Source organism: Lampetra planeri, chromosome 15, assembly GCF_965212315.1.
Source record: "Lampetra planeri chromosome 15, kcLamPlan1.2.h2, whole genome shotgun sequence".
Classification (NCBI taxonomy): domain Eukaryota; kingdom Metazoa; phylum Chordata; class Hyperoartia; order Petromyzontiformes; family Petromyzontidae; genus Lampetra; species Lampetra planeri.
This window is the reverse complement of record NC_136121.1, coordinates 13,990,329-14,006,081: the sequence shown is the minus strand read 5'-3', so window position 1 is coordinate 14,006,081 and position 15,753 is coordinate 13,990,329. Positions and strand designations below refer to the sequence as shown.

Here is a 15,753-nt window from a genome sequence, read left to right as displayed (position 1 = left end):
CTCCCCAGTGGCGATGTTTACACACCGCACCAGGTGCTCATTTGCGGTTGAGTCGACCTAGGGGAGGCCCAGGACCGGTTCAGATAATCGTCACTGGTGTTGGCCATGAACGGGAATCGAACCCGGGTCGCCAGGTTTGTTGCACAGCGCGCTAACCGCTACACTACCGCCCCCCACACTCAGACACACACAGACACATACACTCACACACACACTCAGACACACACATACACTCATACACACACAGACACATACACTCACACACACACTTAGACACACACATACACTCATACACACACAGACACATACACTCACACACACACTCAGACACACACATACACTCATACACACAGACACTTACACTCATACACACACTCAGACACACACATACACACAGACACATACACTCATACACACACACATACACTCATACACACAGACACTTACACTCATACACACACTCATACACACACAGACGCACACTCATACACATACACTCATACACACACACATACACTCATACACACACACATACCCTCTTGGGCAACAGCTATATGCAATGACCGAACCGTCGGCTTTGCTTATAGCGTAGTAATCATTTCAATCACCGTGACAACCATATCTGGTGTTCGGGCGAACGGCATCATCGTGGCTGTTGTAAATCATAAATCGCCGTAAAATGCCACCCGCGCACTCCATCCCACGCGATCCCTCTCTCCCTCCTCGAGCCACTGGCACAGAGGCGTCTCTCTGCACTGTGACGAGTCCACCAAGATTCGCTCGCTCGCTTCTCAAGCCGCTGTCCTGGCGAGGGCCGCGGCGGCAGCGCGCTGAGGAGTGGCGGTCCACACCTCCCTGGACTCCAGCACTACTACACTATACACTACACTATACACTACACTATACACTACACTATACACTACACTATACACTACACTATACACTACTATACACTACACTATACACTACTACACACTACACTATACATTACTATACACTACACTATACACTACTATACACTACACTATACACTACACTATACACTACACTATACACTACTATACACTACACTATACACTACACTATACACTACACTATACACTACACACTACACTATACACTACACTATGCACTACACTATACACTACTATACACTACACTATACACTACACTATACACTACACTACACACTACACTACACACTACACTATACACTACACTACACACTACACACTACACTATACACTACTATACACTACACTATACACTACACTATACACTACACTATACACTACACTATACACTACACTATACACTATACACTACACTATACACTACACTATACACTACTATACACTACACTATACACTACACTACTATACACTACACTACTATACACTACACTACTATACACTACACTATACACTACACTAAACACTACACGATACACTACTATACATTACTATACACTACACTATACACTACACTATACACTACACTACTGCACACTACTTTATGCACTACTATACATTACTATACAATACAGTACTACACTATACACTACTATACACTACTACACACTACACTATACGCTACTACACTATACACTACTACACACTACACTATACACTACTATACACTACTACACACTACTACACACTACACTATACACTACACTATACACTACTATACACTACACTACACACTACTATATACTACTACACACTACTATACACTACTACACACTACACTATACGCTACTACACTATACGCTACTACACTATATACTACTACACATTACACTATACACTACTACACACGACTATAAACTATGAACAGACTGGAGCTCTTCCTGGGGGAGTCCCAGGCGTTCCCAGGCCAGCCGAGTGACGCCGTCTCGCCAGCAGCAGCAGCAGCGTGGTCCTGGGCTGCCCGGTAGAGCTCCAGGTGGGGGTCTACCGGGGCGGGGGGGGCATCCTCACCATCGACCATAATTACGTACGGCCATATTCATATTCAACCGGTCGGTGAAATCCGCTGCCGGATGAAGACGTCGCATCCTCGGCCGTGGCCACCGTGGGCGGTTTGCCTGACGACCCAGCAGCAGCAGCAGCCGCAGCCGTACTAACCATCTCATAACATACTCTTAGTTTTTTCGGTAAAGTCACAACAACAAAAAGTATATTGCAGTCACGAAAGCTTCAAATCTAGAATCATCTCACAACAACTCCTCTCCCGCGGCCCATCCTGGTTCCTCCCCCCTCAACCAGTATATATACAAGGTCGGGTATCTTGGGATTTCTCTTCACTTGATACAGCAATTGTGCTGTGACGGTTCCACCTGAAGACGGAAGCTTGTGTTGCCTCCGAAACGTCGTGATTTATTATTTTATTTCTATTATTTCTTCTATTATATTTATTATTTAGTTTTATTATTTATTTTTTACCGACGTGACTTTACCAAAAAAACCTCGGAGTATTGACCCGACCTCATCGCTGCTCGGTGTCGACTGCTGCCCCGGCTCCTCGCTTCGGAGACCACTCTGCCACGGACGTCGGAGCCGCATGGCCGGGAATCAAAGTCAGGGGCTCCGGGGTTAGAGCGCAGTGCGCCAACCACCGTGCCACCGCTCCGCCTTATATTGCGATGGTTGATCAATATATAATCAATCAGATGGTTAAGGGTAGGGCTGAGTGTCAGGTTGGCGAGTTTAGTTCGGGTTAAGGGTAGGGCCTGGCTGTCTAGTGTAAGTGTGGTTATGGTTCGGGCTAGGTAGGGGTGGTGTGTCTGATTGGCTATCTCGCTCCACCCGTAACCCTGTACCCCTTCCTTTATTTATGATTTTTTTTTATTTATTAATTGCCGCTAATGGGGCCATTAGGGGTTAATTAAGTAACATATACAGCATGTACCGGGGGTACGCACGCGAGTACCGGGCATACTCGCTCCCAGTTACACAACAACAACTTTTACACCCATCATCACGGGCATTAGTTGATGGCGATTAAAATGACATTTCACGCACAAAAAAAATCATGAAGTGAGAACCTTTTAAACTGATTTAATTAACCATGCAACAACAACAAAAAGTATATTTAAAAAAATACTCTATAAATCCGTAAACACCCATGATAAGATCAAATAAAATGTGTGACAACGTTAGTGTCTTATACAAATAACCGTATATACACGAAGTAGCATCTTACGCAAACCGTCAGAACATTCACACGCACGCATATATACACAAAGACAAAGATCCCCCGTATAACCTTAACAGACTGTTGGGGCAAGTGCTGTTAGCGAGCACCTATGAAGGCCCGCATGGCACACGAAGGCGTGGGTGGCCAGCACCACGCCCGGCCGCCTTTGCTTCCCTAGTGGCGATGTTTACACACGCACACAGGTACTCATTTGAGGCCAACTCAACCTAGGGGAGGACCAGGACCGGTTCGGATAATCGTCACTGGTGTTGGTGGCCGTGAGCGAAAATCAAACTCGGGTCGCCGGGTTTGGTAGCGCAACGCGCTAACCGCTGGGCCACCGCTCCCCCATTATACGCGCACACGAACAAAGACAACGATCCCCCGTGTAGCCTTAACAGGCTTTTGGGGCAAGTGCTGTTAGCGAGCACCTATGAAGGCCTGCACGGCACACCACGCCCGACCGCCTTTTTCTCCCCAGTAGCGATGTTTACACACCGTACCAGATACCCATTCGAGGCTGAGTCGACCTAGGAGAGGCCCAGGACTGCTTCAAATAATCGTCACTGGTGTTGGCCGTGAGCGGGGGTTCATAGCACAGCGCGCTAACTGTTGCACTACCACGCGCGTATACACACACACACAGACACACACACAGACACACACACACAGAGTCACACGCACACACGAACCCCCACCGCCATTCGTAAAACCCCCAGCGGTTGCGCTGAGTTGCATAACGCGGCTCCGGCGTGTCGAGCTGCTGGCTCGCAGCCCTCTTGGCTTGTTTCTCTCTGCTAGAGATTGTGGCTGCCGTCTCGTCTGTCTGTCTTGTTGTGCTGCCAGGTTGGATCGAGGAGAGGGTTTACGTGGGACGCGCTATAGGTTTGGAGGGGGGTGGGGGGGGGGTTGGCTGATTTCTCCCCAAGATTTACCGATCCCTAGCCTCCCCCTCTTTGCGAGGAGTGAATTCGGCTGAATGAATGAAGAGCGGGGAATCTCCGGAGACGGAGTGGATGATATTTTGATGAAAAATGGCCGATGTATTTACACTTTCCCATTGGTGGACATGGGACACAAGAACGACAACAACAACAACAACAACAAAGTCAACACCTGGACTTTTGTATCCCCCCCCCCCCCCCAAAAAAAAAATATCTGGCGACAGTGACGCTTCGGCTAAGGCGGTGACGGCGTTGGTACTGGTTGGTGGTGGTTGGTGGTTGGTGGTGTTTTATTGTGGTGGTTGGTGGTGGTTGGTGGTGGTGGTTGATGGTGGTTTATGGTGGTGGTTGATAGTGGTGGTTGGTGATGGTTGGCGATGGTGGTTGGTGGTGGTTCGTAGTGGTGGTTGGTGGTGGTGGTTGGTGGTGGTGCATGATGACGTTGGGACGGAACTGCATTTGAATGCGCCTTCAAGTGAACTCAGATCTTGTTGTTTTGAGTGAGCGGGCGGGGTAATATATAACAAAACAACAATAATAACAACCAGTAAGAATTATATACATATTTAAAAATGATCTAGCATTAAAAACACACGCACATATATATATACACCGATGCGCGCGCGAATGGCACTAAGTGTCATTGATACCCCAACAGTGGCGTTGTGGGCACTGATTTTGTTTTGGGATTTTTTTTTATATTTTTTACACAAAGTCGGTTTCACCTTCTTCTGTTCTGTTCTACAGTGACTTCAACAACGCAGTCGTAATCTCACGCGACATCCACTACGCGTGTTACGGATGAGAGCGAGAGAGTGTTTGGAGCGGTGGGCGCAGTGGTTAACGCACTCGCGGTATGAACCCGGCGACCCGAGTTCGATTCACGCTCACGAGTCAAATATCAGTGACTAAATGGGGTGAGAGTGTGTGTCAGTATGTGTTGACTGCGATAATGTCTGAGATAGTGTGTACGTATGTGTGTGTGCAAACATCGCCACTAGGAAGACAAAGGCGGCCGGGCGTGGTGCTGGCCACCCACCCCCTCGTGTGCCGTGTCGGCCTTCATGGGTGCTCGCTAACAGCACTTGCTCCTACAGTCTGATACAGGTTATACGCGGGATCTCTGTGATTGTTGATGTTGTGTGTGTGCGAGTGTTTACGCGTGAGAGCGAAAGAGACTTTGCATACGAGATAAAACGTGTGCGCGTGATTGTGTGTGGCTGGTGGCGAACAGCTGAAGCGGTCCAGCACTGGGGAGATAAAGGCGGCCGGACGTGGGTCAGGACCACACCACACCCCCCTCGTGCGCCGTGCAGCATCTTCACGAGTGTTCGATGACAGCTCTTGCCCCGACAGTCTGTTAAAGGCTGTGCGGGGGATCTGTGTCTTTGTTCTGTTGGTGCGTGCGTCCGCGAGAGGTGGTGAGTCGTCCCACGGGAGCGGGACCGCTGCGCCTTCACCGAACCCGACACTCGGATTCTCTGGGCGACTCGAGACGTGGCACAGTTCTTTCACGAATTTGCGTGTCATCCTTGCGCAGGGGCCATGCTAATCCTCTCTCTATCGTTCCAATTTTAGTATCTGTACTGCCGGAGCAAGTTCTCTCTTCTCCCCCTGAGTGTCCTTCCCGTGACCACCGCCACCACCAACCACCACGCCGCGACTCCCGTTCGTGACCACCACGTGGCGTCCGCGCAACGAGCAAAATCCCACGGCGAGACAAGCACCTGGGGATGGCGTGCAGGGTTATGGTTGAAATGGTCAGAATCTATATTTATATTTGTCTTACGCCCGTTGGAAAGCGTCCGTCTCACTATGTGAGACGAAGGGTCGTGCAGACTCTGCGTGATGTCTTTTCTCTATTTGTTTGGCAACAAAAACGTCCAAGCACCCATGCTCACTCCCCCCACTTTGGGCCCTTTCCAGGCCACGGCGCATTCCGAGCAGAGCCGGCAGGGTCCTCGGCCTCCCCTCTCCGCTCCACCACTACCACCCCCGGGTGCCCTGTAGGAGCGACCATCCAGCAGTGATAATTATGAGCACCTCAAAGGTTGAAAAAAATATACAACTGTGAAATCTGGCAGAAGGAAGGACACGATGGAGAGGCGATGACCTCTTGGGTTGATCCAAAATCAAATCTCCCCGTTGCTGCGCTGCTTAGGTGTTCGTGTGTGTATTGTTTACATGTTCACCGGCGCGACTGCTGGCATGGCTGTTTATAGTTGCGTGTGTGGGGTCATTGTTATCGTTAATGTGATCGATCGATGAACGGCGTCCATTGACCCGTGACCACCACCTCGTGATACTTCTGCCTACCCACCGACCTACTGCCAAAAGCAACGACCATGCAACCAACCCGCAAGGTGCACCTAGCCTGGCACAAGCTCCGCGGTGGGGTCACTGCCCATCAGTGGCTCATGTCGGCCAGTGTCCCTGTAGTCGCTGTCGTCCCCGCGGCAATGGCGCGCCTGTTTCGGCACAAGCGCGCGGCGGCGACAATTGAGTGGCAAATGTATTCAGCTGCTGTTGTTGCGCTGCTGTTGCTGCTGTTGCTGTTGTTGCTGCTGTTGCTGCTGTTGCTGCTGTTGCTGCTGTTGCTGCTGTTGCTGCTGTTGCTGCTGTTGTTGCTGATGTTGCTGCTGTTGCTGCGCTGCTGTTGCTGCTGTTGCTGCTGTTGCTGCTGTTGCTGCTGTTGCTGCTGTTGCTGCTGTTGCTGCTGCTGTTGCTGCTGTTGGTGATGCGATTTTCATTTTGCAGGACGGCGGGGGGTAGGCGGGGGGCGAGTTCGCGGTGGAAAAAGTTTGTAGAGTTGACAACCGAGACATCGTCATCATCACCATCAGTGGCACCACCACGACCACCATCACGGTGAAGGGAGATGTGACGACGATGCGGCAGCTAATGCTGATGATACCGATGATGACGCCGATAGGAATTGTGGTGATGGTGGTGGAGCAGAAGAGGGTCTCCTAGTTCTGGTGTCTCTTCATGTGCAGGGCGAGGTGGTCCGAGCGGGAGAAGGAGCGGCTGCACACGTGGCACTGGAAGGGCTTGGCGCCCGTGTGCTTGCGGTAGTGCCGCGTGAGCTCGTCCGAGCGCGCGAACCGCCAGTCGCAGCCCTCCCACGTGCAGCGGTAGGGCTTCTCGCCTGCAGAGGGGAGAGGGGGTTAGTAGGGGACTCGCCATCGTGGTCATCATCATCGTGCTCGTCGTCATTCATCCATCAGCCTTGACGGACTCGCAAAAACAGGTCGGGAATGTGGGGAGGTGCAAACCACCTGGCGAATATCCGCTCGGCGACCCCGATACAACCACGCGTTCTCCGCCGAAAGGAGCGGACTGCTCCACTCAGCTATCATCCCGGAAGACGTAGAATGCCTTACGACATTACACAGAGCATTGTAACCTGTTGCTTTTTATTACACTAATGACCATTTACACCTTTGTAGTGATGATCGGCATCATTGTATCGTCGCTGTGCACGTGTGTTTGTGTCAGTGCGTGGTTGACTCGCTGTCAACCAGGCCGTGTTCCATCTCAACGGGGGAGGGGGGGTAACTCCGGTGGAATGATTGCATTGATGACCATGACGAGTCACCATCACGATCATCAATCCTGACCATCATCACCACCATCATTCAACAATCATCCTCGTTGTCCCCATGTTCGTAATTAAGCATCACAACCCCAGCATCATCATCCACAGCCCCCCCCCCCCTCAGCACCCCCCCCAGCAACCCCCCCCCCCTCCACATCACCACCACCGACCCCCCACATCACCACCACCCACCCCGCACCCCCCACATCATCACCACCACTCTCCGCCAATCAACCCGCATATTTACACGCGTGTGCAATCACACACACACACACACCGCGCGTGTGCAATCACACACACACGCGCTGCGAACCTGCACCGCGTAGCGACCTGTTGAGTCACGCCGCGCAAACCGCGCCGCGAACTGGGGAGACAAAGACGGACGGGGAGTTGGTGGGGGTGGGGAGTAGGGGGTGAGTGGTGGGCGGGAGCTGTGGCATCGCCTTCCCCATCATCACTCCGCACAGGAGGTGGTTAATGGACTCCACTCACCCCCCTTGCCCCCCCCCCCCTGAGAGTAAACACGGGGGGGCGGGGGGAGTTGGAGAGGGGAGGGGCTGCTGGGGTGGGTGGAGGGAGGGGGCAGAGGGAGATGGGGGAGCGGGGGGTGTCTAGGAGTGGGCATGTGGAGAGAGGAGGTTCTCTGCTGATGGTTTATATTTATCGAACATAATAATAATAGCCCACTGCGAGAGGGCGCGTGAGAATGAGATTCAAATTAATCGATCATTGATTCGATTTAATTCGGTTCGATCGGGTTGCACCTGTGGTGGCATCGCATTAGCCGCGGTGCTTTAATCTTCACGCGGCCAATCCCAGTGACGTGTGCGACTGAGCGCTTGGAACGAGGCGAGTGTCTGTCTCGTTCGAGCCGCGCAAACAAACCGGGCAACACGACAGTGTCACCGCCTTAAGAGGCGCCGTGTTCTGCCCTGGCACGAGGCGCTCCGGCGAGGTGCCAGCTGTGGGCTGGTTACGCGAGACGCGCCGAGGGGACTAACAATGACCTCAATTAGCCCCCTCCCCCAGTGTCTGCTGGGACCCAACAAGCTGCACTGGGCTTAATGCAGCCACTCAGAAAGCCCAACTCTGCTGACGATTCGGTGCTGGGTGTTCCCGGCTGAGAGTGTGGGGCTGTTGAGCGTTTGTGGACCGCTGTGTGAGTGTGTGCCAGTCTGCGTGTGTCGTGCAATCTAACACCCCCAACCCTCAACTGGCCCATGACTGCACGGGGTAGGTGTGGAGAGAGTGGATGGATGCAAGCGTTCCCATACCTTGGCAGTGTTGCTTATAACCGGCTCCGGTTTGTTTGGCAGCGAGAGATCTTAGTCGAGCGGTATTATGTTTTCACCTTCTACGTAAAGATGTGTGAACGCTGCCTGGTTTATATCTTCATACGATGTTACGGGTCTTCTCCGCCACAGCTATGCCCTCTCTGCTCTATTCTTGCGAAACGTGGATCCATTTTAACGGGACATCTGCATCGGCTTTAAATATTAAAGCTAGCTTGCCTACGAATCATCCTGGGATTAAACCAGACTGGATTTGGGAGCTTACAGATCCTTGAAAGATCTGGACCCAGTCCCATCAGTGAGCTTCTTTGACAGGCAAATCTGCGTTGGCTGGGTCATATAGCCCGCATGCCCAGCCACCGCATGCCCAAGCAGTTTGGCCGGGTAGATGGGGCTAAACGGGCGCGGCACGGGCACGAGAAGGGATGGACTGATGTGGTACAGGATGATGTGGCGTTGATTGGAATTGCCGGTGACCAGTGTCAAGATCAACATCTATGGAGGAGGCTCGTGAAGGACGCTGCTACTGGGCAGTTGGAGGCAGTCGGCCTCCAGCAACAACGGAGGGCAGAGGAGCGACGCTCACAAACGAGCGGAGCGCCGGGCAGATAAAACACAGAAAGTTGACAGAGTGGGGCACACATGTGGTACATCTACAGTCAGCTCAGTCAGTCAGCCCATGACACCTGGGTCTGTCCTGTGACTGGTGTTGAACAGTTTAGGGAGCGGTGGCGCAGTGGTTAGCGCATCTTCCCCCGTACGTCTGGCGCTTTTATCGTGCTCTTGTGCTCACTGCAAGCAACATCAGTGGTGTTGCTCGCAACCGCTTCGAGCGTGAACGCAGATCAGAGCAATTGGGGCGCCGCGGTGGCGAGAAGTTAACTACCTCGCCTGGTATACAGGAGGGCGTGGGTTCGATCCCGACCCACGACCTTGACGCCTGTATATTTAGATTTTGCGTGTTTTCCCCGTGGTCGCGTGGATTTTTCTCCTCCGGTTTTCCTCTACACATTTAGAATCAACATCACGCGTTTAGAGTATTTGGCTGCTATAAATGTCCACATGATAAGCCACTTTTGTTGAGCTGTCATTTGTTGGGCCAGGTCGCTTCTGAAAAAGAGCTGTACAGCTCAGTGAGCCTTACCTGGTATGAAACAAAAATTGTTTAAATCGTATGTAGTTTAACTTCTGTCATAACACGGATGTTCTTGCGCGCTCTTCCATCAATAAATAACAACATCAATCCGCACCCCCCCCCCGCATCCGCTCTCACCCACGCGCGTTCGCACAAAGACAAAGATCCCCCGTATAGCCTCCACCGACTGTTGGGGCACGTGCTGTTCGCGAGTCCCGCCTATTAAGGCCGGGAGGGCACACGAGGGGGTGGAGTGGCCGATGTTTTAGACACCGCGCCTAGACGAGTGATATCAAAACGTAGCCACTGATGTTAGCCGCCACCAGCGAGCCGTGTTCACAGCGCGTTGTGCTAAGCACTGCGCCACCGCTCCACCCCGAGAGTACAAAATCACTTGGCAGACAATCGCCCCCCTCCTTCCATCGGCCGCACGGACTTCTGGGAGTGCACCACTCCTGAGCGTTGGCTCAACACAAGGACACTCTGGACCCGTATCGACATTCAGTGTTACATCAGCAGAGTCGCTTGCCTGGACAGACGTTGGAGAACTGCCCAGATGTTTACATGAGAGGACCCCTCCTCCTCTCTCTCCCTTAAGATTCTGGCCGCGGTGAGTTCGGGGTAGGGGGCTTGTTGGCCCCTCCCCTCTTTGCCGGGTTCTCTCCCCCCCGCTCCCTCCCACGATTTCCAAATCTTGGCTTTGAAGGAACGAAGTTGCAGGAACGCATTGCAGGCAGGCACCACCACACGCGCTCGGCTGCTTGGTCCCAGTCAGGGCTACGGCTTCAAGCAAACCCCCTGGGGCTCTGCCGATGAGACACTGCACGATGAAACCGGTCCAGAGTTTGCTTGTGTTGAACAAATGCTGCTGAAATCATGCACTCCTCAGAAAGGCCGTGTGGCTGACGGGATGTGCCAAACAATAGTTGCATATTGATAAGCGGAGGGATAGATCATTAAATGATTCTCTGCAATTTTTTTTACCGTGGCTGATGAAGAGGAGGATGAAGATGGTGTGGAGTGAAAGTGATGCGTGGCTGTACGGTTGGGTTGATGTGAGGACGCGAGCTGCTGCTTCTGCTGGCTTTGTGTTGCGCAAGACCGTGGAGGTGGGCGGAAGGAGAGGGGGAGAGGGGGAAGGAGCGAGGGGGGGGGGCGGTGTTTGACGAGTGGGCGACCTCACAAAGACATTTTGGACGAGGAGGGGGGGGGTGTCCCCACTCCATCGCAAAGAGAAAAATGCTCGCGACAAACAAAAGGAGCCGGGATGAAATATTGCGATCGGAAGGGGGTCGGTGCAAGTTGGCAAAAGAGAAGTTGAAACACAAATAACGAGTGATGATGGTGGTGGGGGGAGGGAGGGGGGCGAGTGCGTTCACCTTTGTTACCTCCTGCTCGGTAAATACGGGACTCGGGGTTGTGAAACCTCGAGCCATGTGGACGCCTCGCTCGGAGAGAGGTCGCGCAATCGCTGCTGCTGCTTCTACAGCTGCTTCTGCTGCTTCTTCTGCTGCTGCTTCTTCTGCTGCTGCTGCTTCTGCTGCTTCTTCTGCTGCTGCTTCTTCTGCTGTTGCTTCTGCTGCTTCTTCTGTTGCTGCTGCTGCTTCTGCTAATGCTGCTGCTTATACTGCTGCTGCTAATACTGCTGCTGCTTCTGCTGCTTCTTCTGCTGCTGCTGCTTCTACTGCTGCTTCCGCCGCTGCTGCTGCTTCTGCTTTACACGGCTGATTTTGATGTCAAGCAACAGCATCGAGGTGGTTGATGAGCCAGGTGATTGCGTCAGGAGGAGCAGCGTAGTGGTGAATCATCGCTACTGCGATGATTGATGATGATGCCTCCTTCGTATTCGTGAATCAGGGCATTGAGTCGTTCCATGTCCCACGGTCCCTGTTCGGGTGACTACAGTCGCCGCACACTGCCCAGTGAGTTTTTTTAATGTTATTGTATTTTCCCATTTGTGCATCACCATCGTGGTGATCATCGGCCGCTATGACCGCACCTGCTGCTGTCGCTTCCATGGCTGGTGCAGTGGATGATGCGGCTCATGGGTTGTGGCCCAGAAACTCTCAAAACAACTAGAAACTATTTTTGTTTTTCGCCAGGTAAAGCCCCACTGAGCAATGTAGTATCTCTTTTTCAGAAGCGATCTGCCCACAAATGATAGCTCGATGAAGTGGCTTTCCATCGTGTGGACAAGTAGAGCAGCCGAATACTCCTCACGCGTGTTTCTAAATGTGGAGGGGAAACCCAGAGGGTCCGGAGACAAAGCCAAGCGACCAGGGGCAGAACACGCAAACTCCAAATACACAGGCGGCAGGCTCGGAATCGAACCCATGAACCTCCTGCATACGAGGCGAGGTATGTATATATGTATGTACGGTATGTTGAACTTCTTTCGCACCGTACGTAGCAAACCGTGCTCATCGGAGGCAGATAGCATCTCCCTATAAGCTTTGCGGCAGGGCGATCGAAGCCGGGGGGTCTTCCACGTCGCCGGGTCTTTCGCGAGGAGGAGGAGTAGGAGGGGGAGGTGTTCGTCACTCGTGTAAGTCGTGTTGCTTGCGTGTTGCTTCTTTGTGATTTCTGTTCGGCCGTAATGAAGCGTTGCCGGTGGGCTGTGCCGCGCGTATTTTGCGGCACGGCGTCCCATCGTTTCGTGACCCCGTTGCTCTCTTCGCGTTCGCCTCGCCGGCAAACTGGAGAGGCTTCTGGCACGGGCTCTCTCTCTCTCGACGTGGGACACATCCTGCCACACTCACACCGCACGCGCGTGGCGGGGCAGCTTCTCTCTCTGCCTCTTGCCAATGCCCACCGAAGGGGGGAGGGGGCGGGGGCGGCGGGGGGGGGGAGTGACGTCACCACCGTGCCCTTATCCGCGCGCGCGTTGCGTGAGGGGTCAGCGTTAAGTGCAATGACGCCATCACTTGGGCCACACAAAGGGTGACGTCACCGCGACAAAGAAATACCTGTGGCTTCAGGGACGATGACGTCACGTCTGAACATCGGGTTTAAGTAATACTTTACATTTCTAAGGTGCGATTCATCCGGTGATCTTCCGGAAGGCTATACCTATAAAAGGCGAGCCACTCTTCTGGAAGATGTTGGTGTGTATTGGATTTTAGTTTTCGAAATTTGGGGGGGGGGGGGGGAAATGTCGTAAATTGCCGGTCATTTTCCGAGAACGTCCTCGGCAAGAGAAGTCTGCCGGTCTATCTCCGCCCGCACCGCTTGGCAGGTGCAGGCCGTGACGCACGGTCACACGCGCATCGGATATGAAGATAGCAGCATTTGTTTGAGCAAGCATCACCGCTGGCTTTCCCAGATGTGGTTGGCGAGAGCATTCGGTCTGCACGACGGCTCCTCGGTTCGACCCAACGAACAGCGGCAACGCTGCATCAAAGCCCACTGCGCGTTTTCGCGCTGTGCTGTGGAGCAGATCCCGAATGGCACAGAGGACGTCGGATTTGGAGACATTCGTAAAGATTCCGGCTGAGATTGAGACTCGCGAATGCGAGACGACGTCTTTCAGCGGAGACCCATTGTGTCTGGGACACAATGTGGTGGGTGCGGAGGAGGGGGGGGATAAAGAGATCTGTGGAGTCTGCAGGAGTTTAAGTCTCTAAGATTCGACAGTCGCGTGCATTGTGCGGAAGGCGGTCGTGCGTGTGGATTGTATTGTAACAGCTTTGATTCCGAGACATGCGTACGGCCAACACAATTCGCGTTGATGCGATTATTGTGGGGACAAAAGATCTCGTTGTCCATTGTCGACTTGACGGAGTTCAAAAGATGCAAAGATACAGATGTCCCGTATAGCCTTTAACAGGCTCTTGTGGCAAGTGCTGCCAGCGAGAAACCTATAAAGGCCGGCACGGCACACGAGGGGATGCGTTGCTCACACCACGCTCGACCGCCTTTGTCTCTTCAGTGCTTATGTTTGATACATAAGCACTGAGGAGTGTTGGCCGTGAGCGGGAATCGAACCCGGGTAGCCGGGTTCATAGTGCAGCGCGCTAACCACTATACTACCGCTCCCCACACTCACACACACAAGCACTTGCACATGAAGTGACAGGTGAACTCAGACGAAGGAAACGTTCCCCTGTGTAGACTTTCACAGACTGCTCGGGCAAGTGTTGTTAGCGAGTCGCACCTATGACGGCCTACAAGGCGCACCTATGATGAATGGGCGGTGTGGACAGCGCCACGCCCGGCCGCCTTTGTCTCTTGAGTACTGATGTTTACACACATACACACTTACAACCCGCACAAAGACAATAACACACACACAGGCGCACACACCCTTAACACATCAGTTTTCCACCTCGCCGATGTTTACACACCACACGAAGTACAATCTTAAATGAAGGCCCCGTCGAACTAGGAGGGAGCCTAGGGGCGATTTGGACACCACTCGCCACTGATGTTAGCCGTGGGCAGGATTTGAACTCCGGTCGCCTGGTTCGTAGCCCAGCTCGCTAACCGATACTCACACACACACACTTACAACAACACACACACGCACTGACAGTAACACACACACACACTGACAACAACACACACACGCACTGACAACAACACACACACACACTCTGACAATAACACACACACGCACTGACAACACACACACACACACTGACAACAACACACACACACACTGAAAACAACACACACACACACTTACAATAACACACACACACACTGACAACAACACACACACACTGACAACAACACACACACACACTGACAACAACACACACACACACTGACAACAACACACACACACACTGACAACAACACACACACACACATTTACAATAACACACACACGCACTGACAGTAACACACACACACACACTGACAACAACACACACACACACTCTGACAATAACACACACACACTGACAACAACACACACACACACTGACAACAACACACACACACTGACAACAACACACACACACACTGACAATAACACACACACACACTGACAACAACACACACACACACTGACAACAACACACACACACACTGACAATAACACACACACACTGACAACAACACACACACACTGACAACAACACACACACACACTGACAACAACACACACACACACTGACAATAACACACACACACTGACAACAACACACACACACACTGACAATAACACACACACACTGACAACAACACACACACACACTGACAATAACACACACACACTGACAACAACACACACACACACTGACAACAACACACACACACTTACAGCCACACCGCCTACCCTTAAGACCGCAGCTTTCCACCTCTCCGACCGCATTTGTCTCTCTCGGTCATTGTGGTGTCATTCTCGCGCGCACGCGATGCACGGATCGCTCCGGCCCCCTCCCCCCCCCCCACCACCAATCAGCCACAGGGTAATCCCGGGGCGGGGGGGGGAATGGGGGGGGGGGGGGAAGGGGGGTCCCAGGGGGGGCAATGAAGGAAAGGTGGGGAAGGGGGGTCCCAGGGGGGACAATGAAGGAGAGGTGGGGAAGGGGGGTCCCAGGGGGGACAATGAAGGAGAGGTGGGGAAGGGGGTCCCAG

The 15,753-nt window shown here is 52.7% G+C and overlaps 1 protein-coding gene and 1 non-coding gene across 2 annotated transcripts in view; both read right to left on the bottom strand.

The window, feature by feature from the left end:
* Window positions 1-5,638: 5,638 nt before the first annotated feature.
* On the bottom strand, window positions 5,639-5,747 carry LOC144722848 (U6 spliceosomal RNA). Its single transcript, XR_013586099.1, has one exon. It is a non-coding gene; the product is annotated as a U6 spliceosomal RNA (small nuclear RNA).
* A 1,129-nt stretch (window positions 5,748-6,876) lies between these two features.
* Window positions 6,877-15,753, bottom strand: part of LOC144722793 (Krueppel-like factor 5) — a 43,698-nt gene continuing 34,821 nt past the window's right edge. Inside the window, exon 4 of the mRNA XM_078601214.1 lies at window positions 6,877-7,293. Coding sequence (XP_078457340.1) covers window positions 7,115-7,293 — 179 coding nt within the window. The 3' untranslated portion in view covers window positions 6,877-7,114. The remainder of the gene's footprint in view (window positions 7,294-15,753) is intronic.